The following is a 22,716-nucleotide window of genomic DNA, read 5'->3' on the forward strand; positions in this document are numbered from 1 at the left end:
TGGCAAATTCCACTGTTGATACGTGACCAATGAAGTTGCATTCCTTCCATGCCGTTGAATGGCCGTTCCTTCTTTTCTGTTTTCACTGTTTTCTGATTTTCATTGTTTTCACTAGCGTAAATGTTCACCTTTTTTGATTTTGTCACTTTGCAGATGGCGTAGGTGCTTTGCCTTTGAATGTGCACGTTTCTTCTGCTTTGTCTTTCCTGTTTCTTTTTGTACGCGTATATGTTTTGCCTTTGAACGTGCACACATTTATGCTGCTCTGTCTCTTTTTGTGCTCTACTGGGCCTTGTGCACTTCTCAGGCTACCATTGTCGCTTTTCACTTGAGGCCCATTTCCTGTATTTTGCTGGAATAAACATTTATCCATTCATTCAATACCATAAAACGCATGTGCTTCACAATACACACTGCACTTAGCAGATGTCTGTCACATGATATGGCCGTCATTGTATAGCTTTAACATGATTTATTCATTCTAGCTAAATGAATCCAAGCTAATGATGTTAATGTACCTTGATATGCTATTTCACTGTTCCTTGATACATATGTATGAAGGTACAGTGCTTATGTACCTTAATATGCTATTTCAGGAGACGGGCAGAGTGCGCAATGCAAAATTGTTGCCGAAAAGTCTTTTCACTTCCTGACAATCTGTGCTTCGGTGGGTTCTCACAGTTGCATGGCAGGAGAAAGATGTCCAGGGTAGTTGACTGCATCCAAGGTAGATGCTGCAAAATGAGAGCGCACGGTCTTGTCACATGTCAATGTGCGCAAATTGACACGATGACGAAGGATTAAAACAAACAAATGAAGTTGGAGAAAAGAATAAATCGAAAACAAAGTTGTCCTTTATGCACATTCCATCATGTGACAATGTGATAACCATGGCCTTTTGCTCTAATGTATATTCCCTGAAAGCATCATGCCTCATTCATGCTTTATCGCAGGCAAGAGAATTATATCGTGCAAACAACTTTATCAGGGCGCACTCCTGGGTTGATTGCCTCGTCGTATGAAGCATGAGTGATATTCACAGCAGTTCCAAAACATGCATCACACATCATTGCTATCTGAATTTAACGACTTAAATGCGAAGCATTTGTTAAACACTTCTGCGACTTTGAACGGATCTATCTACCTATCTATCTCGCCGCCTATGACTCATAGCTCGTGTGGTTGTTTCGTTAATGGGATGTATGCCAAAATTCGTGTGGCATGACATGACTGCATGAAGAACATGAATGATGGGTCTTAAAGGAGTACTGACACGATTTTGAAGTGCAGCAAAACGGACGTTTTTGGTTTCCGTGGCATATAGTGTTAACGCTCTCCCCACACCGCATCTGGGAAACACGTATAAATATTTAAGTTTGATTTTAAAGTTTTCATCTCCCAGCATCTGCAAGGCAGCTTCACCGCATGGAGAGCCCTATGACGTTTCAAGTCAGCTCACTTGGTTTGCGAAATCTGGGTTCTGCATGCAGCCTAAATCACAGAAATCGCTGTCGGAGGCACTGGACGACAGTTCACTCATCATGAACCACGTTTGACTGACAGCAAAGGACAGCAGGTGCATATTTCGTGGGTTGCAGTCTACCCGTGACGTCACGGGCAGACTTGACACGTCACTATGAAGCCGCCCTCTCGAAACCGAAACCGAAATTGCTGGTTAAAAGAAGCGGTATTAAAAATATATGCAATGCATCCCCAGGCACCACGACACTCTTTTTAGGGTTCTCGACACCCGTGCTTTCATTTAGAGCAACAACCCGAAAATTTTTAAAATTCATGTCAGTACTCCTTTAACTTGAAAATCATGATATGCATTCCATTAACGACGTGATTTACACGTCACTCCCTTGGTTCTCTTGCGACTGTTTCGTTAACTTGATATTTACCAAAATAGGTATGGCGTCACAAGAGTTTATGACGCACATAAACGACAGTTTCTAACGTGCAAATCATGACACGCTTGTCATGTATGGCGTTATTTTGACAACATGGTCTCGGGGGCGCTAGTGGCCATTTCGCCTGCTTCATATACACCAAAATTGGTATTGTGCAGTGTGACTGTACGACCAACATAAATGACAGCTGGCAACATGAAAACAATGACATGCATGTCATGTACACACACCACACTCATGGTGCGCTCGCAGCCGGTTCGCTAGCTTGACATACACCAAAATTGATATATCTTGACGTGATTGTGCGACGACCATAAATGACATATAGTAACATGAAAACGACATGTATGTCATTTACGGCATGGAGCCTGGTGCACTCGCGTCCGGTTCTCTAACTTGATATCATACCAAGATTGGTATAGCGTGACGTGACTGTATGACGTACATAAATGACAGCTGGTAACATGGAAACAATGAATGACATGCGTGTAATGTACGGCATGGGTTACATGCCACGCTCATGGTGCGCTGGCGGGCATTTCGCAAGCTTGACATGCCGATTTTCTTTTTTTTTTTTGCTTTTCATTGCACTTTTCAAGCGCCGCAATGTGCAGAAGGTCATCTACAGGTGCACAAGCGACGATAAGGGTTCGCAAAGAGAGAGAACATCAGTATTACTTACCATTTTGTTCCTGACTGTGCCGAGCACGCAGGGTGCCCTTCATCTGCTTGGTAATGCAGCGGCACGCTCGCTTGAGTCGACAGGCCGTCGCGATTATCGCACTCGCAGCGCAGCATGTTGCAGTCGTCAAACCACGCCTTTCACATCCAGCGGTGAGAACACAGTGAGGCTGCAGGCACAAAACGCGCACACACGACCGACACAGCTGATCACTTGAGAAGTGGCGTTCACAAGGCCTAGCCAGCATAGCTACGACGATCGCGCCGCCACGGGAACGACTCCCTCCTCGCATTTCTTTCTTTTTTTCTATGTTTTTTTTCTTCGCGCGCACATGCGGCGCGAAGCTTTGTCCCATTTCACTTCGGTAGCGCCTCGGTAGGCTTGCTTTTGACCTGGCGGGGGCGGGCCGCAGTAGGCTGCAGCCGCCAAGGCCAAAGGGCTTCCTCGCTTCCTCTCCAGCCGTTCGGAGGGTCGCGTGTATCTCTTTCTCTGGGCTATCTGTGCAAGGGATTTTTGTGCGCTGAAGCATGCCGCCTCTATCTTTTACTTCTTTCCCCCGCCCAGCTGCATACATGCCCGCCAGCACTGAAGGTATTATGGAAAGCTTCGGAAAATATAGAGAAAACATGCCAGAGAAAATGAGATGGGAGTTTTTTGTTCTTGAACTCCATTCGACGAATGGCGTCAGATAGTGAATTTACCTCCTTTCTTCCACATAATTTCTTAACGAAGTAAAATTGAGGACGCAGAACTTTATTACACCCACCTCATTACACCCTAAGGGAGTACTGTCCAGATGAAGGTAGTACAGTTGAACCCCTTTATAAGAGACACTGATATAAGAGACACGTGGGGTATAAGAGACACCAGTGTGCTACATGAAAGTAAGGGCTAATAGGAAAATGCATAACTTAGTACCCTGCTTATAAGAGGCACCTCATATAACAGGCAAGAATTTCTCCCCCATGCGTGCCTCTTATAAAGGGGTTCAACTGTATTAAGGAGGATTGTAGCCCTTAAAACGCCCAATTCGGCTAGTTTGCGTTTGCAGTGCAGGAAACGCAGCCGCTGCACTAAGAGAAGTGTCCTATCTATGGCTCAGGGGCGGATTCAGGTACCTAAAGGGGGGGGGGGTGTACAAAGGCTGAAGCCCCCGCTCAGCAGTGCATTTTGGTGGGTCACGCATATTTACAACAGCCCAGAGGGGATTATGGCGGTGCCTAAGAAGCCTTCGTTGTAAATGTGCATAGGGAAGCAGGAAAGGGTAGAGCGATGAGAGAGGTAGAGAGCAGGGACAAGACTCTCTTTATCCCTTTTGGGCAGTGGCAGGCAAAGCAACCTGAAAAAGAGGGCAAACTCAACAGGCAGCCTGACAAAGGAGGTGGACGACAGGTTAAGGGGGGGGGGCGACTGCCGCTACCGCCCCTCGCCCCCTTCGGATCCGCCACTGCTATGGTTTCAACGGAAGTTTTGCAATTAGAGCACAACACCTACAAATGTATGAACCGTCTACTGATCCCTACTAAAGATACCGCGACGCACGTGACCACGCACGCTGGTACAAAGTACGCACTTCCTGTCGGACTCATGCAGCCCCCCCCCCCCCAACCTCCCTAACGCGCCGGCTCCTATCTCCATGTGCCCATCGCGCGTTAAGCCCCATTCATCGGCAGCGCTCGCGCGCTTTCACTCGCGCATGGAGCATACGACGCGCGGGATGATGTAATCGCAATTTGGACTTTATAAGGAAGATCATGGCAAAGGCGAAAAATTCGCGTTGGAGAGTTATATAATTGCTATCGCAAAAAAAAAAAAAAAGCAATATAGCTGCGGGCTAAGATGGCATGAAAGCACGGCAACAGCCTGAATTACGGCACATCCGATTATGGTGGAAACGTTACTGTTTTCCGACATCGCGCGCCGAATCGAGCAAGTGGGACCAGTGCTGGTGTCGCGAATTTCAGTCGCCGCTATGCCTTGGCTCTGAAAAGTTTTGTAATTCGGCTTTGTAGCAGACATCCACGTGGTGTGGCTGGTAATTGCGAGCTGCAGCCCCAAAAAATATCGGTCGACTGCCTAAAACTTGTTTCAGCAGTGCCCTCATCGGGAAAAAAAAGAAAGAGAAAAGCTTTCACTTGCTGTGAATGGGCCCGTTAGTCACGCTAGTTCTCGCCTGGAAATTTATTCTATTCTTCACGGAGTCTTAAATAGCATCTTTGAAGCTCGGGATCAGAGCGAGTGAGCTCTCCAATAACAGCCAACAAGCGTCGTCTTTTTTCTCGCCGATCTGGATGACTTGCCAGATACCAGCCTCGTCGAAGACATCCGCTTCCTGAACGATCGCGATCGCTTGCAAGATAACTGAAGCTCGTTTTGTTACTGCTACCGCTTCTACAACTAATCATGCTTGTTACTTGACACGTGGCGATAAAAAAATTGGCCGCGTATCTGCGTGCTTCGCTGCAAATGTCGTGTAAAGACGATAGAAGAGGCGCTGTGTGAGATATGGACGCCATCTGGCAATACGTCGGGAAACATGAGTGCTGTGTTGCGTGCTGGTAGTCCCGGCGCAGCAGCAGGCGAAGACCGGCGGTGACCAGCGCGACCGGCGGGGACGCCAGCCATCCCGAACACGCGGTTTGGCGCGAAGCGCTGAAGCAGAAGAAACGTCCGCACTCAACGAGTACTCTCCGCACACTCTTTTATTTACACGTCGCCTGGGTAAAACAGGAATGCCAGAGCGGCGCCCACAACCGGCAGCCTGAAGGCCGCCCACAACGCTGCTTTTTCATTTTTAAAATATTTTTTTTCACCTTCTTGGCCTTCTCAAATCTAAAGTTTTTCAACACCAACCCATGGCATTCGTACAGTGTAATACAGAACCGAAACTGAAACACAACAATGAGTTCGTGTGGAGGGCACGGAGGAAGGCAAATTTCAGCGCAGCTTAAGAAACTTGGGTCCTTAAAATTACGTATGTATGCATTTTCTATTAAAGGAACACGCCATCTGATACTTACCTAATGATGTTGCACCTCAGATATGCATGATATTTACTTTTTGATCGACAACGTTCACAAGTATGGACAGCCGTACCAGTTCAAGAAGGCTGGCCCTTGGGCAAGTGGTTCAACTTTGGCCGAGTTGCTGAATCGAGGGACGTGCCGACAAACAGAAAGACAGACCAAAATTTCTCCGTTTAAGTATCCCAAGAAAGACTATCGTCTTTAAAAAACCATATCGGGCGCTAACGCACAGCCCGCGCGAGAAAGAATACAGAACTACACCGCGTAGTCACAGAACACCCAGACAACATTGCGCGATACGATGTGTCGTGGTTCATGGTTCGCGCATGCCACGCATTAGCCGGATTCTCTCCCACTTCACCGCTCCGAAGGCGATGACAGCATCGAGGTGCGCCACTTCCCCGCTACCGCAGCGGCCGTTTGATTTGAAAAATGCGTTCACAAAATATCGAGCATGCGCTACCGCGACTTTCGTTGCCTTTCAATAAAGTTAGTGGATTTTCCCTGATGGGAGCGCAATTTCCCTGAGTTTTCCCTGAGAATTTCCAGACTACCGAAAATCCCTGAGAATTCCCGGTTTTCCCGGTTGGTAGACACCCTGATGAACATCTGCCAAGGCAGCTCTGGAAAACTGGAGAAGTGGCCGAAGTTCTTCTAAGACATGATGGAAAGATCCGAGCCTGCATGGTGCGCATGCCGAATGGAGCCACTTTGAGAAGACCAGTTCAACACTTATACCCCATGGAATACATGGATGAATGACCACAGGCTCATTCCGGGGGGAGTATGAAGAAACTGCCAAGTTCAGCCTCTTTCTTTTTGCCAACTGGCAACCTTGTACAATCGCAACTCGCTCGGCAATGGGCATCCCTATCGAAATAAATTTAGTTCTTTTGTTCATCCCAAACGAAGCAGTTGGTTCTCTTTTGACCTGCGATAATTTCCTCACAACATGTACCGCTGGTGGTAAGCAAATCTCGGAGGAGCGTGAGCGTGTTTTCTATCACGCAACGCTCCTAATTTTCTTTCAATATGAAAACTGCCCTTGATATGCGCACAACAAAGTGGCCTCGTGATGTGGAAAGAAAAAAAAAAACAAAGAACACCGGGCACACCTAGCATCAGACGACCCCGTGTGAAGAAATTTAAAAGAAATATCTAAAAGCGTCTGAGTCTCCAATGTCGACACTTGCAGCGCGTTTCTCAAGCACAGAGACGTAACTGTGACAGTTGTTAGTTCACGTTTGCCCTGTGCATGCCTGTGCATTCTTTTAGGACGTCTTCTTTGTGCTTCAGCAGCGCGCTGCAAGGATCGAGCTCCTTCTGGCTCTTCGTGTGACATCTCAATTTCTTGCTATCGCATTCATTGCTTGGCCGTGCGGCAAAACTGTGACTTTTTATGTCATCACCAGTTAATCGTGTCCGTCATACACTGATCCCCTGCTGTGCCAATTTTGGTATGTTACAAGTTATGGAGACAACCAGGAGAGCGCCCAGACCTGGGCAGCTAGACATAGATATGCAGATAGAAACGGCCAAAGTGCCTGAGGTTCGCTAAGAAATGATTCGCATTTAAAAACACACAGATCCACCTTGTAACACTTGGGTGAAAGCCAAAAAAATGCAGCATAGAACTACTCGCTCATTGCTTCGCATGAAACCAATTCCCACAAGGCAAGGGATCTGCCGAATATTTTAGGAGCTGGCTAGCCAGGTTCTTAAGCTGGGGCGAAGTCCCGCGCCGTACGCGTAACCTTAGTTGCAGAGGCGACAGCTACAGGGGCAGCTCGTGCAAAAGAGAAGTCTTCTTCCTCTTGTTCTTCGAGCGCCTTGATCATGATATTAACACAGGCAAAACCACATATAGCATAGCCAACTGTAGCATGCGCATGCTCGTGCGCAGCTTGCGCGAAAGAGAAGTCTTCTTCATCTTGTTCTTCGAGCGCCTTGATGATGATAATAACACAGGCAAAACCACATATAGCATGGCCAGCTGTAGCATGCGGTGCTCGCTCCACGCCGGCGCGTGCTCTAGTTTGATAATAGACCACTAGAGGGCCACAACTGTGCGATTCCTCTCTCTTTCGACAGTCGCCAGTCAGTGCGCTTCGATACTAATAATATGAACGAAGAAGACAAGGCGACGGAGCGGAGGGCTTGCAAGGCAGCAGCGCGGGCTCGCCGCCAAGACCCTGCTGTAAGAGCTCCCGAAGCCGCAGAGACGTCAGCGTCGTGCGGACCCCGAGATACAAGCCCGCGAAGCCGAAGCAGCACGGAAGCGGCGGCAAGAGAACCTCGAAGAGGACGGGAGCAGAATGCAGCGGCCAAGTGCCGAAAGCGGTCGCTACCTGAAGTTGGTGGCGCTGACGTGCGCTTCAAGCGCGATTTCCTCGACCACACATTCGGCCACAGCTGCAAGGTCCAGGGGTGGAAGCGTGCTTCAGTCTTTTGGGGCAGCTCAGGGAGCAGTGATAATGCTGTTTTGGAGCAGCTTTGGAGCACCAAAGGTGTGTTTTGAAGCAATGCAAGTTAGTTTTGGAGCACATTTCTAGGGTAAAACATCATTGTTAATTGAAATTTCTGTTTCAAGTAAACACAAAAAATTCGAATGGCTTTTTACTAAACATTGAATATTGATGAACCGACCATAGCTGCCACAAAATATGTTTCCATGATACAAACATCACAGCTTGCGCAGCAGTAACTAAGATAAAACAAGAGATAAGCGATGCTTTGGATAGCTGCACTTGACTACCGTAAAATTTCGAGCAAGCGCCGTTTCAAATTTCATGGCTAATTTCCCATTTTCACGCCGTTCCGGGAGAGCTCACCCGCCCCCCCCCCCCCCCCCCCGCCCTTTCTTCGTACCCCGATTACGTAAGCGTCAACACAACAGTAGCCTCCTTGAATCCTATCCAAACCTGCTTAGCAGCCCACTCTCTAAGCGCCTGCGGGTGAAATGTGTTGTGAAAATTTGATTCTTTGTTCTCCCGAATAATGATCGCACCCGGCACTTAGCGCAAGACACCCATGACGATTTTCAGGGTCCCGTGAGCAAAAGCATGGCCGTCAAGGTCTATATTCCAAGATCGTAACTATGACGACGTATTCAGCTAATGTAAGGCCTTCGAGACCGGTGTTTGTTGCTTTGCGCTGCTGCGTTGGAACATCATCGGAGGTGCTTCCATGTCTTGCTTCCCGCGGTTTGATCGTGTTGCCATTGCGTTTGTTGTGCTTGAGGGCCGTAGTTATGCGTCGTGCCACGAGGGAAAGCGGGAAGACTTGTGAGGAAGTGCGCATGCATCTTTTATTTTTATTTTTCAGGGCAAAATTTGCAGCTGCCACCTTGAATTTACGTGCCGTTCCAGGAATCGGCCTTCCACCCCCCACTTTGCCAGTATTTTGGCTTGTTGGGGGCGGGGGGGGGGGGGGCTTGCTCTGAATTTTACGGTAGACCTCACACGAATGAAAAATGTTCATGTTCCGCAGCTGACATGAACAACTGAAGACAACATTTACGCTAATAAAGGTTACCTTTATTCTAAACACGAGACTCAACAAAAATACCTTTAAAAAGCCAATGCTCCCGTTCTTAAAGCCCCGCAGCCGACGTGAGAACCCAGAGGAAAATATAGATAAGCAACGCACTGCGTAGCTAAACCTGACTACACTTCCGAGATTTTTTTTATGTTCATATTAACGAAACACTAGCTGAAATGTACAAATGAGAAGACGAGAGAACTGAAATCTTCACAAAATTACGTCACCACCGGTGTGACAACGGAAAAGCGACTGAGCAGCTACTTTCCAGTAGCTAGCTCTCTCCTGCCCTTTTCTGCTTGCTAGCTTTTTCGTGCCAGGTTGATATGAGCTCGCTCAGGCGCGCCCAAGGAGGTTGAAAAAAAACTTCTGGAGTGGAGGTGGCGCGCCGCCGCTGAAGCCGACGACCGCCATATTGCTCCAGGCAGAAAACGTGTGGGTCGTCGCTTGAGCCCGCGCGGAAGTTCCACAGATGGCGAATTTCTCCGCTCCTTTGGTGACAAGCGAGTGTTGTGGATGTCTCACTTGTTGGACTGCGATCCACTCGATAACCACATTTACAATTTGTCGAAGATTGCCAAGCTGTATATAAAAAACGCAGGGCCTGCGCGCAGCACATTCACAGCGAAAGCTGGAAGAGCGGCCTTTCTAGAGCCCGTTCTAAGCTCTCTTGGGGAAACTAAAAGAAGTACACTTGCAAGGTACCCACTACGCCCCAAATCATAATTTTGGTGAAGTACGGAAGCAACCACTATGCCATTATTCGTCTTTCTGCGGATAAGCGAGGTACCCGCTATACATCTGTAAGGCATTATGTGAACTTTGTTGATGCTGCCTGTGGTTGCTGGATGAAGAATTATGGCTGAGCCTTTTGTAATGGATTTGAAGCAATTAACGATCCGGTCACTCATTGCGCAATTGGCATTATGTGACGCCTGGTCGTTATTTTACTCTTCTGACACGCTATATTACACATTTAACGCAATTCCTTGCCCGACATGACGCCTGTAAGGATGTTTTTGGAAAGGAGTTCCAGTCACTAGCGTGGCTCTGTGGTAGAATACTCGACTGCCATGGGGAGGACCCGGGTTCAAATCCCATATGAGCCTGTTTATTTTTATTTATTTCATTTTTCTTATTTCGCGCGGTAGTAGTTACGGACACCGGCGGCGGCAGTGGACAACCACCCCACAGCCGTTGTGATCTGATAACAGCTTTCGCTGTAAAATCAGGCTTCACCACATTTCAAAAGAAATCAACCGGAAGAAAATTCAGCAGATCCCACGCGTTGTGGGGATCTGTTTCATGCGAAGCAGTCCGCGAGTACTTCTGTGCTGTATTTTATGGCTTTGAGCCAAGCATTACGAGGTGGATCAACTTGTTTTTGTAAGTGTAGTAGCTGTGTCCGCATCGTGGGCTTACCAGGCACGTCGACAACACTGGCGTTTAAAGGGTAACTTATGGTGCAGCATAACGCCAGCCCTCACGTTAGAGTACATAGGTCAGTATTATCGAAACTAAGTGCACATTATGGTGCAACCATGTGGATATCATACGTAACTTTCGTTAATGTATTCCTCTGGGTCGACCAATGCTTCAATATAGCTTGCTGAAACATAGAAATACAAATGTAATGTTTATTACACTGCTATAAAAGCGGAGCCAACACTGGAATCGCAGACGTTAATCTGATATGACGCCTGCATCGTAGGAGTACATACGTACTGCGCATTGCTTTCTTGCAAAATTAGATAGCCAGCACCACAACAACACTTGACGTTGCACCGACATTACACCTGCACAGGCTGTTTTTCCAAGCCAGTCTATATACCCGACGTAGCTTTGTGGTAGAATACTTGATTGCCACGCAGAATGCTTGGGTTAGATTCCTGCTGTGATCTTAATATTTATTCTTTCCATTCGTCGGGTCATTGCTGCCGATGTCGGTTTTTCTTAACGCTCTCGCATTTAAAGTACCAATGTCTGTTCTGGCCGTTCCTGGGTGGATATAAACTGTCAATCACATGTGGCGCATACCCATACACCACGGCCAGTGGTAAACGGCTATGTGCCACACGTGTCTGGAGGAAAGGGTTTGACGACCTACGCGACAGAATTTTCCCGTTATTCTTGTCATGATACGACAGCCATATCCGTCAAATCCTCTTACCCTCCCATGCCGATTTTGGTCTACACCAAGTTAAGGAGGCGATCATGAGAGCACCTCGGCGTAGGTGGCTAGGTAGATAGATTCGTAGATAAAAACGCTGAATGTGCCAAAGGTTCGCTAAGAAATGCCTCGCATTTAAAACTCCCAGAGCGGAGTAAGAACGCAGCTGAAAATTAAGGAGTGCTATTTTTAAAAAAATTATAGACGAGTATAAACAAGAGCTGCAGCAAGCTAGTCAATTAATCTGCTTTCGTATCTCTTCTTTTGCTGTGTTTACTTTTTAAGGGTGCGTGTTTCATATGGTTAGTTTCATGATTGTCTGCATTATGCGTAAACCAGAGCTGCAGCAAACTGGTCAACTAGTTTGCTTTTGTACCTTTTCTTTTGCTGTGTTTAGTTTTTAAGGGCGCGTGTTTCATACGGTTAGTTTCGTGACTGTGTGCATTATGATGCATTTTGAAGTTATTTTGGATTTGTTGCTTTATCGATTCACGTATAAACTACATTGTAAGTTCTTCTTTTTTCTCTTGAAATTGTGTAAAAGCCGGGGGTGAATAAAATTTTATGTACCACTTATTAACTCCTCCATGTGCTTCATTTCGGGAGTGCTGGAAGCGAATTCTACGTGTTATCAGGCACGCTTCAGCCCATGTATTATGGTGTAAAAAACTGCCTTCTTCAATCCTGCAGGACGACAAAAACATTCGGTCAAATAAGTGACACTAACTATCCAGTTCTCATGCTGAAACGCCCCCGCGGAAGCTCACAATTACGCTGTCCGCGCTCAAGCTGCGCTGCCTCTTGCCCGGAGCAAAATGGCTGCCAACCGGTTTCCCAGGCTTCACCCACTCGCGTGGGCGCGTATAGGGGACCTCCACTCCAGAAGTTTTTTTTAAACCTCCTTGGGCGCGCCATGCCGAGGATGACAACGGCACATGAGGGCACCAAAGGCCACCTGGGAGCAGTTTCGGCGCAATAATGCGTTTTGGAGCAGATTGGCGCAGCAGAAGCGGATTGGCGCAGCACTTCCACCCCTGAAGGTCTGCGACCGCTTGTGGTTCGACAACAACCTGATCACAATCGCTACTGTAACAACGTCACGTCTTTATATGTTACCCGATTATCTCCGAGCCAGCTCCTCAATCATCATTCACTTCATGGATATGGCGTGATTTTTTTGCCAGGAATTTCCCTCTTTCGTTCTTTCTTTCTTTCTCTCTCTGTACTCGGTCTCTTCCCCCATCAGAGGTATTGCATCCCACGCCGAATAAATCGGCGCTCGTGTCTGGGAGCGAAGCAGATGAAGAGGACGAAGAGAGCACGTGCTGGCTTATGATGATGATAATTTCTGTTCGCGACTAACTGGGATCCTCCAAGCTTAAACAGCTTCGCTGCTAAAAAAGTCACAGTTTCACTGCGAGGGCGAAGTAATGAACGTGATAGCAAGAAAAGCGGCACGTGATGGACGCGCTGCTACTCTGCAGAAACATCTGGCCCCGGCAGCAACTACCGTGCGAGCAGACAGCGGAAGGGCAAGGTTCTCCCTGCGCAAATATTAGAAGCAAGCGAGCTGGCCGACGGCTTTTAAATGTGACCGTTGCGCTCCTCACGCCATCTCGCTGGTAATCAAGAAACGCTTATAAGCGCCTGACGTCTCCAAATCTTGCCAGCGGTAAAGGGTGTGTACATAACGCTCGCCGTTAGCTAGCTGAAGGATCTGCGTTTTGTGGCGTAGTGGTTAGCGCTACGCGCTGCGGAGCGAGAGGTCACTGGTTCGATTCAGTGCTTCGGAAGCATTTTTCTGAATTATTATTCTTTGGGACTTATACATACATATATCAGGCCCATAGCCAGGAATTTTTTTCGGGGGGGGGGGGGGGGCACTTGCTTAAAACCTTGACTTTTTAAAACAAAAACCTATTTTTATTATTTATTTTTGGTATAAACACATATTTCGCCAAAGTTCCTGCGGGGGCCCGGGCCCCTGCACCCCCTGGCTACAGGCCTGATATATATATATATATATATATATATATATATATATATATATATATATATATATATATATATATATATAGATATATATAAAGAAAAGAAGTGTTAATTTCTAAGGGCTTGTTTTCTTTGTTATACACAATATTAATGAGCACTAACAGACAATAATGCCAAGGAAAGTATAGGGGATGTTTTTATACTTTCCTTGGCATTATTGTCTGTTAGTGCTCATTAATATACATATACATATATATATATATATATATATAGCAGCGAAGCGTTCGAACTTGGTAATGGGTCGTCCTCTCGAGCACCTTCTAGTGGGTCGCCCGCTTCGGCTCTTTTCGAAGAGAACGCAGCTCGCGCTGAGAGTCGGCCCCGCCTTGACTATCGCTGTATCGTCGAGTATCGTCGCCGCTAATAAACCTCTTTATAATTTGGTGGAGAGTGCTGGGCCTTCACAACAACTTCGGCCCTCATTCGATGCCCCTGGCTCTTCGATCCCGTACCCTGCTGCCTACCATGCCTCAAGACGCCACCCAGCAAACGCCCCCGCCCGCACCGACCTCATGTCCTGGTGTCCCTCGTATTCGCGACCCTCCCATCTTCACTGGCGCCGACGGTACCGACGTGGAGGACTGGCTCGCGATTTACGAGCACGTGAGTGTCCCCAATAAATGGGACGAAGCAGGAAAATTACCTAACCTCGTTTTCTACGTCGCGGGTGTGGCGGGCCTGTGGTACAACAACCACGCATCCAATTTTACGACATGGTCTGACTTCAAGACCGCCATTATCATCCGACTTAAAGACCGCCCCATATGCTTCGCATGCGGTTACGCCGGCCACGTGGCGCGCTATTGCAACCGCGTGCAGTCGCCTAGAGACGTGTCGCCTGCCACCAGCCAGTCCAACCGCCCATATTACGACCCACCTACGCCTCCGTCGCCGACGTCTTGCCCAGCTGCATCTACCCGCCGTTCACCATCACCACGACGCCGCTCGCTGTCACCGATGCGGCCACGTCCGGTCCCACGCGACCAGGAAAACTAGTCGTCGCAGTCCACGAGGCAAGGGCTGCGACGCTATCGAACTGCGAAAGCCCTCAGCACAGCCCGTCGAACGTGATAGACGTTTTTGTGGACGGTGTTCGCGCATCTGCCCTTATCGATACTGGAGCCGCCGTATCCGTTATGGACGCTAAACTAAGCCGCCTGCTACGAAAAGTGACGCCACTTTCCAGGCTCTCCCTCCGTACAGCCAGCGCCCAATGTATTCACCCAACGGCGGTATGCACAGCCCGTGTCATCATTCAGGATGCTCTGTACGCCGTCGAATTCATTATAATTTCTTCGTGCTCTCACGACGTCACCCTGGGATGGGATTTTCTCGACCGCCACGACGCCGTCATTCATTGCACACCAGCCGAAATAGAGCTCTCACCATTCTCAGATTTGACGCCGGCAGACAGTTCATCGGCTGCGACCAAGGTATTCGTCAAAGACGACATCAAAGTTCCTGAAAATTCGTCAATGGCTGTGTCAGTCTATTGCACCCGTCTCTGCGACGCCGTTGCACTCCTTTCTCCATGTGACCGCGTTTTCACTAGGAAAGGCTTGCTGGTGCCATTTGCGACCGTGGAAATCACTCAGGGCGACACGGATATTTTTGTGACCAACCCATCCCCGTTCATTGTTACGTTGGTGTGAGGGGAATGTCTCGGCAGAGTGGAACCCCTCAAAGACGCACAAGTTATGGACGCACCTGACGACACACATTGTCCCAGTTCCCGTACGCTCAGTGCTGTTTCCACGTCTGATTCGTCACCTGCTGATGTGTTGATGTGTTTAGGTCCTCCATTGCTGACAACCTCACATTGGTCCAGCGTTCCCAACTTCTGTGCCTGCTGGAAGAATTTCGTTCTTCTTTCGATGTCGGGCAAACTTCTCTCGGCCGCACTTCCGTTGTTACGCGTCGCTTCGACACTGCCGCCCAACCACCACTGCGGCAACGTCCATATCGCATGTCTCCCGCAGAACGTCGGGTCATTAATGAGCAAGTCGACGATATGCTTCGACGCGACGTTATTCGGCCCTCGGACAGCCCATGGGCGTCTCCCGTTGTTCTCGTTGCGAAGAAGGACGGTTCCGTGCGGTTCTGTGTGGACTACCGACGGCTTAACGAGGTCACTCACAAGGATGTTTATCCGCTGCCGTGAATCGACGACGCCATTGACAGCCTGCAAGGAGCCAAATTCTTTTCATCTCTTGATTTACGCTCGGGGTACTGGCAAGTGCCCATGGTGGATGACGCTCGACCGAAGACAGCCTTTGTCATGTCCGACGGCTTGTACGAGTTCAACGTCATGCCGTTTGGTCTGTGTAATGCACCCGCGACCTTCGAACGCATGATGGACACCGTTCTGCGCAACTTGAAATGGCACACGTGCTTGTGTTACCTGGACGATGTCGTGGTTTTCGCTCCGAACTTCTCCACGCATCTCCAACGTCTGCAGCATGTTTTGACGCGTTTGCGCAACGCCGGCCTCCAACTGAATCTGAAGAAGTGCCGATTTGCAGCACGGCAGCTGACAATCCTCGGCTACGTCGTGTCCAAGGACGGAATCCTTCTCGATCCGACCAAGCTTCGGGCCGTGGCCGAATTTCCCAAACCTACGTCCGTCAAAGAACTGCGCAGTTTCGTAGGACTGTGTTCGTACTTTCGACGCTTCATACAAAACTTTGCCACCATCATATCGCCGCTGACGAAGCTCCTTGGAGGTAACGGACCCCTAAGTTCGTGGTCGTTCGAGTGTGACGACGCGTTCGCAAAGCTCCGTCGTTTGTTGACGTCTCCTCCCATACTACGCCACTACGATCCTACGGCCCCAACGGAGGTACACACGGATGCCAGCGGTGTAGGCCTCGGCGCTGTGCTTGCGCAGCGCAAACCAGGGTTCCCCGAATATGTCGTGGCATACGCAAGCCGTACGCTTACCAGAGCCGAGACCAATTACACAGTCACGGAAAAAGAGTGCCTGGCGATCATCTGGGCCCTTACTAAGTTTCGACCTTATTTGTATGGTCGCCCATTCGATGTCGTCACCGACCATCATGCACTATGCTGGTTGTCGTCCCTGAAGGATCTTTCAGGCCGTCTCGCCCGCTGGGCACTTCACCTGCAAGACTACGACATCCGCGTGCTGTACCGCAACGGACGCCAGCATGCTGACGCCGACGCCCTCTCGCGCTCTCCCTTGCCTGACGACAATGCCCCCTGCTCAGTATCTCACATAGCTGTTTCTTCAATCGACGTTCACACCATCGCTACCGAACAGCGCAAGGATAAATGGATCACCTCGCTGATCAACTTGCTCAGTGATCCGACCGCAACACCATCCACTCGCGCGTTGCATCGTCAAGCCCACCATTTCGCCGTTCGCGACGACCTACTGCACCGACGCAATTACGACGCCGACGGCCGCCAGTGGCTACTAGTGATACACCGCAGTCTGCGTTCTGAAATATGCGATGCCTTCCACTCTGACCCGCAATGCGCGCACTCTGGGGTGTCCAAAACTTACCACCGCATTCGACAACGATACTTCTGGCGAGGGATGTACCGCTACGTGCAGAAGTTCGTTCGCTCCTGCCTCGATTGTAAACGCCGAAAACCTGCAACGCACGTGTCGCCAGCAGGTCTACAACCATTACCTTGCCCTAACCGTCCGTTTGGGCGCGTGGGCATCGATTTGTACGGACCACTTCCTCCGACTTCGGCTGGTAACCGCTGGGCCATCGTTGCTGTTGACCATCTAACGCGATACGCCGAAACCGCCGCCCTCCCAGCGGCTACAGCGCGCGATGTTGCCTCCTTCCTACTACACCGATTCATACTGCGTCACTGACCACCTCAAGACCTTCTCAGCAATCGAGGCCATCTCTTCTTGTCGGAAGTCGTGGAAGACATCCTCAAAGAGTGCCATGCTGTTCACCGCAAAACTACTGCTTACCACCCGCAGACGAATGGCCTAACCGAACGCTTTAACCTTACGCTCGGCGACATGCTGTCAATGTACGTCGCCGCCGATCACACCAATTGGGATGCCATTCTGCCCTTCGTCACCTACGCCTAAATACTGCCCCTCAGAGCACTACTGGTTTTACAGCGAAAGCTGTTATGAGATCATTTCACTGGCCGTTTTTGGCGCCGTAGTTGTCCGCCGCCGCCGCCGCTGCCGCCGCCGCCGCCGCTGCCGTCGCTGGTGTCCGTAACCAGTATCGATCGAAATAAGAAAAAAAACGAAATAAGAAAAAAATTCCAGGATGGAACGAGGCTCGAACCTGGGCCCTCTGCGTGGGAGCCCAGGATTCAACCTCTGAGCCATGCCGGTGCTTGAAACTGCTTTGGAAAAAGGTACTATACAGGCTTCATGTCGGGAAGGAACCACATTAGCATATGCAATATAGCGTGGTAGAAGAGTAAAATAAGCACCAAGCGTCGCACAACGCGAATTCTGTAACGAGGCGTCACACAATGCGAATTGCGCAACGAGTAGGTTGTGAAATGCTTCCAACCCATTACAAAGGTCTCTGCCATAATTCTTCGTCGTCATCAGGCACAGCATCAACAAAGTGCGCATAATGACTTACATGCGTTTAGCAGGTACCACGGATCTCCGTAAAATGACGAAAAATGGCACAGTGCCTGCTGCCCTACATCTCAAAAATTAGAATGATTTAGAGCGTAGTGGGTTCCTCGCAAGTGCACTTGTATTGGTTGCCAAGGAAGCCTATAAGCGCAGATCCATTTCCTCGGGGTCTCAGTAAAATTACAATGCTTTATAGCGTAGTGGGTTCCTCGCAAGTGCACTTGGATTGGTTGGCAAGGAAGCCCATGAGCGCATGATCCATTTCCTCGGGGTCTCAGTAAAGTTATTCCCCCCCCCCCCCCCCGTCTTTCTCCCACGTCAATGTATGTTATACAGCATGACGGGAGAGGGAAATAGCGAGCGAGCGTCACCCAATGCAAATTACATAACTGGTGGGCCGTTTAAAGCTTCCAACCCATTACAAATGGCTGAGCCATAATTCTTCATCGTCATCAGTCGTCGCGTCAACAAAGTGCACATAATGCCTTACAGACGTGTAGCTGGTGCCTCGCTTCTCCGCAGAATGACGAATAATGGCTTAGTAGGTGCTTCCCAACTTCACAAAAATTGTGATTTATGGCGTAGTGGGTACCTTTCTAGTCTAGTTGTATTGTAGCCCCAAGAGAGCTTACAACGAGCTCTAGAAACGCCGCTCTTCCAGCTTTCGGTGTGACTATGCTGTGGTTTCAGCGCAGGCCTGGCGTTTTTTCACCCTTCTTCTTACTGTACAAAAGGCACCCGTCGCACACCATCGACACGATACTTCCATACAAGCTGGATCGCTCTGAATGTGCGTCTATTTCTGCCACAGCCAGACTTGCTGAGGAGTGTCGTGAGCTCTCCAAGACCTTCATTACGCATAATCAAGAGCGGCAGAAGAGCATTCGCGGTGACAACACCACTTCTGCGCCCACGTTCCTCCCTGGAGCGCTCGTTTAGCTCTCTGTCCCTACCACTGCAACTGGCCTCTCTTCCAAACTACTGCCCAAATACGAAGGCCCCTACCATGTCGTCGAACGCACAACCCCGGTCAACTACCTGATCGAACCCATAGAACCATCTTCGGATATGCGCCGTCGAGGGCGCGACATTGTCAACGTGGAGCGCCTGAAGCCCTACCACGACCCCCTCATAGTGACTAGTTGCTAGGTCACCAGGTGGCTCCATTTTCCTACCAGGGGTAATTGTAGCGAAGCGTTCGTACTTGGTAATGGGTCGTCCTCTGGAGCACCTTCTAGCGGGTCGCCCTCTTCGGCTCTTTTCGAAGAGAACGCAGCTCGCACTGAGAGTCGGCCCCGCCTTGATTGTCGCTGTATCGTCGAGTATCGTCGCCGCTAATAAACCTCTTTATAATTTATACACATACTTATACATATACAGTGCATGACGACGGCGATGGCAAAAACCAGCCAAGACTGTCTATATAATTGCTATCGCAATAAAATAAAATATGTGGGTGGAAGTAGCTTAATTGTGGGCAAGTTCGGTCAATAGAGAGCAAAATAGATGGACTGTATAAGTGAGCTAAAGGAATTTATGTGCTCATGAAAGGACAGAAGTTTCACAACACAGCAACCTCTGAAAATGTTTGCCGAAAGTGTGCCTACTGAAGCATCTGCTGCAGTGTGCAATGATCCTGTGAATAACGCACCTGAGCAGGTCAGCCAGCTGTGCTTTTACTGTGCGCACCACCGGTGGACCATTGTAGATGAGCGCAGAGTACAACTGTACGGCAGATGCTCCAGCCCGGATCTTAGCATACGCATCCTCACCAGAAAACACACCTCCAACGCCCACTATTGGTATGGATCCTGCAAGGGAATGAGCAAATCACACATAACTTTTAAATGCGAAGCATTTCTTAGCGAACCTCTGGCACTTTGAGCGTTTCTTTCTTTCTTTCTTTCTTTCTTTCTATCTATCTATCTATCTATCTGTCTATCTGTCTATCTGTCTATCTGTCTGTCTGTCTGTCTGTCTGTCTGTCTGTCTGTCTGTCTGTCTGTCTATCTATCTATCTATCTATCTATCTATCTATCTATCTATCTATCCATCTATCTATCTATCTATCTAGCCGCCTACGTCTGGGTGCTCTCATGATCGCCTCCTTAACTTGGTGTAGACCAAAATTTGCATGGGAGGGTAAGAGGATTTGACGAATATGACTGCCGGGTCATGACATAAATAACGTTGAAATCCTGTCGCGTACGTCGTCAAACCCTTTCCACTAGACACGTGTGGCACATACCCGTTTACCACGGGCCGCGGCGTACGGGTATGCGCCACAGGTGATTGACAGTTTATGTCTACCCAGGAACGGCGAGAACAGACATTGGTAACTTAAATGCTAGAGAGTTAAGTAAAACCAAGATCGGCAGCGTTGACTTAACGAATGGAACGAATGAAAATTAGGATCCCAGCAGGAATCGAACCCAAGCATTCTGCGTGGCAATCAGGTATTCTACCACTGAGCCATGCCAGGTCTATAAATTGGTTTGGAAAAACAGCCTACGCAGGCGTAATAACGGTGCAACGTCAATTGTGGTTGTGGTGCTGGCTATCTAATTTTACAAGAAAGCAATAAACACTACATGATACTCCTACGATGTGTACTCCTACGATACGGGCGTCATATCAGATTGACGTCTGTAGTTCCAGTGTTGGCTCCGCTTTTATAGCAGTCTAATAAACATTACGTTTGTATTCCTATGATTCAGCAAGCTATATTGAAGCATTGCTCGACCCCGGAGGAATACATTAACGAAAGTTACATACGATATCCACATCACCGCATCGTAAAGTGCACTTCGTCCACCAGAACGACGAAGTGTCCTCTTCATTTCTTAAGAGGCTTGGCGATGGCCTCATGCTGACCGAGGATGATGTCAGGTTGATTGACAGCCATTTGTAGACTAGGCTACGTAGGCCACATACGCCCAGGTAGTCTACGAATAGGACAAACACCATCCACTGATGTTGGTCTACGTAGCACTATCCAGGCCTACGAGCCTCGGCGGTCTATGTCTCACCAACGCGAAAGGTGGCTTCAGGTTCTGACATATCGCCGGCTCTGTCGACAGACAATTTGTCGACGAAATGACCGAGGCATCCACGAATTCCAACAGCTTTACTATACCACATACTTCAATACATATGGACCCCTCTTCACCACGATCACGACCGGATCCTATAACAAGTCATGACCAGCTGCTGGTGCTCACTGATCACGGTGATGATGCCCTTGTTCAAGAACTGTCAAGAACTTCTTGCACACATGTACACGGTTTCATGAAACGCGCGTGCGTTCTCGGGACACGTACAAGCACTACATATCAGCTTACCGCTTCTGGTGTTGGTAATACCCACGTTGTCATTGGCAGCGTTACGCAACTGTAAACAACTGCTTATATAACACATATGCAGCTCTTCAACATATATATGTGTGCGTATAAAATATATACAAATCTTTAGCGTCATTTTGTAACATGTCGCTCAGTAAAAAAAGTTACACCACAGTCACCTACCCGCCGCATGCTTCGCATAACATCGACTCCCACGGTACGTGGGATCTGCCGAATTTTTTTCTCCAAGTCCATGCCTGCTGTATGGCACCACACAGCACTTATGACACCCATATTTAATGCAAGAGGCTGTAAACTCCCATTAAGGCGAACTCGGTTAAGACAAATTTTACCTTATGCAGAACATGGGAACATTCATTTCGTTTCCCATTGTCATGAGTAAGGAGAGGACGTATGGACGACGAAGATGACGAAGTAGGAGGAGAAGCACGCGGAACAGGCACAAGCGCGTGCAGGGTAGCACACGGCGCGATGCGCGTGACACGAGCCGTAAACGAAGGCAGCAGTTCGATGAGCTGGCATTGTTTGCGTGGCTACTGGAGAAGAAGGTCGCATTGGCAGCTACGTTCTGTCAACGGGAAGGCAGCGGGCGTTCGATTCCGGAGGCCGTGACGCTGGCACTCCGCGGCGTGGCCGTTGACCTCGACGACGCTCGGGCGAGGCTCCTCGGAGGTGCTGCAACACCTTGCGGCAATCCCGGGCGCACCAGCAGCAGTCCCCCTTCAAGCTTCAGCCAGCAACAATCCCCGGGACGCCACGTCATCAAGTACAGCAGGGGCCGAGCTCGTACTTAGGCCTAAGCGGCAGCGACGCCTGGCCACGTCAGCGACTGGGAAAAGGCTTACAGCAGCTTCGTGGTCTGTTATGCATCGGGACGACAGTTCATCGGGACGACAGAGGATCGTCGGCGACATCGACCGGGGAACCAGCACAACGGAGGCTGGACTTACGGCGTGTAACGGAACCAAGTAAGAGTGTTCCATTGGCGAGGCCTAAGTGGCCAGACAGACTCTATAGTAGCGACGCGAGTCGGAGGTGTAGAAGTACTGAGAATTGTGTTTGTTTATTTTCGCATATTACTCTAGTGTTTGTAAGATTTTCATTGTTAGTTGTTTTGAGTGTTTTTCTTATAGTTTTTCTTGTGTGCAATTAAATTATGTTTGCTGTGCCTACCTGTGCCTTCTCTATCTATCTCCAACGCACGTCGGCGACATTGACTGCCTCCGAGATCGGTGACAAAACAATTGGCGAGCCTGCCAGGATTCAATCCGGCCCAGTCACCGATTCTCAGTTGGTAATAAGTTGGTGCGGAGATGGATTGGGAGCGCTTGACGGCGGTAGCTGAAGATCTAGGAATGACTAAAGAGGAGACTTCGA

At 49.0% G+C, this 22,716-nt stretch overlaps 1 protein-coding gene across 4 annotated transcripts in view; it reads right to left on the reverse strand.

The window, feature by feature from the left end:
* LOC119393117 (dihydroorotate dehydrogenase (quinone), mitochondrial) overlaps nucleotides 1–22,716 on the reverse strand; it is a 215,094-nt gene that overhangs the window by 26,567 nt on the left and 165,811 nt on the right. For 3 of the 4 annotated variants that reach the window (XM_037659938.2, XM_037659939.2, XM_037659941.2), the window contains one exon: nucleotides 19,629–19,788. The exons of the other annotated variant lie outside the window; for it this stretch is intronic. In XM_037659938.2, coding sequence (XP_037515866.1) covers nucleotides 19,629–19,788 — 160 coding nt within the window. The remainder of the gene's footprint in view (nucleotides 1–19,628; nucleotides 19,789–22,716) is intronic. 4 annotated transcript variants of the gene reach the window in all.

This window comes from Rhipicephalus sanguineus, chromosome 5 (genome assembly GCF_013339695.2).
Source record: "Rhipicephalus sanguineus isolate Rsan-2018 chromosome 5, BIME_Rsan_1.4, whole genome shotgun sequence".
Taxonomy (NCBI): Eukaryota; Metazoa; Arthropoda; class Arachnida; order Ixodida; family Ixodidae; genus Rhipicephalus; species Rhipicephalus sanguineus.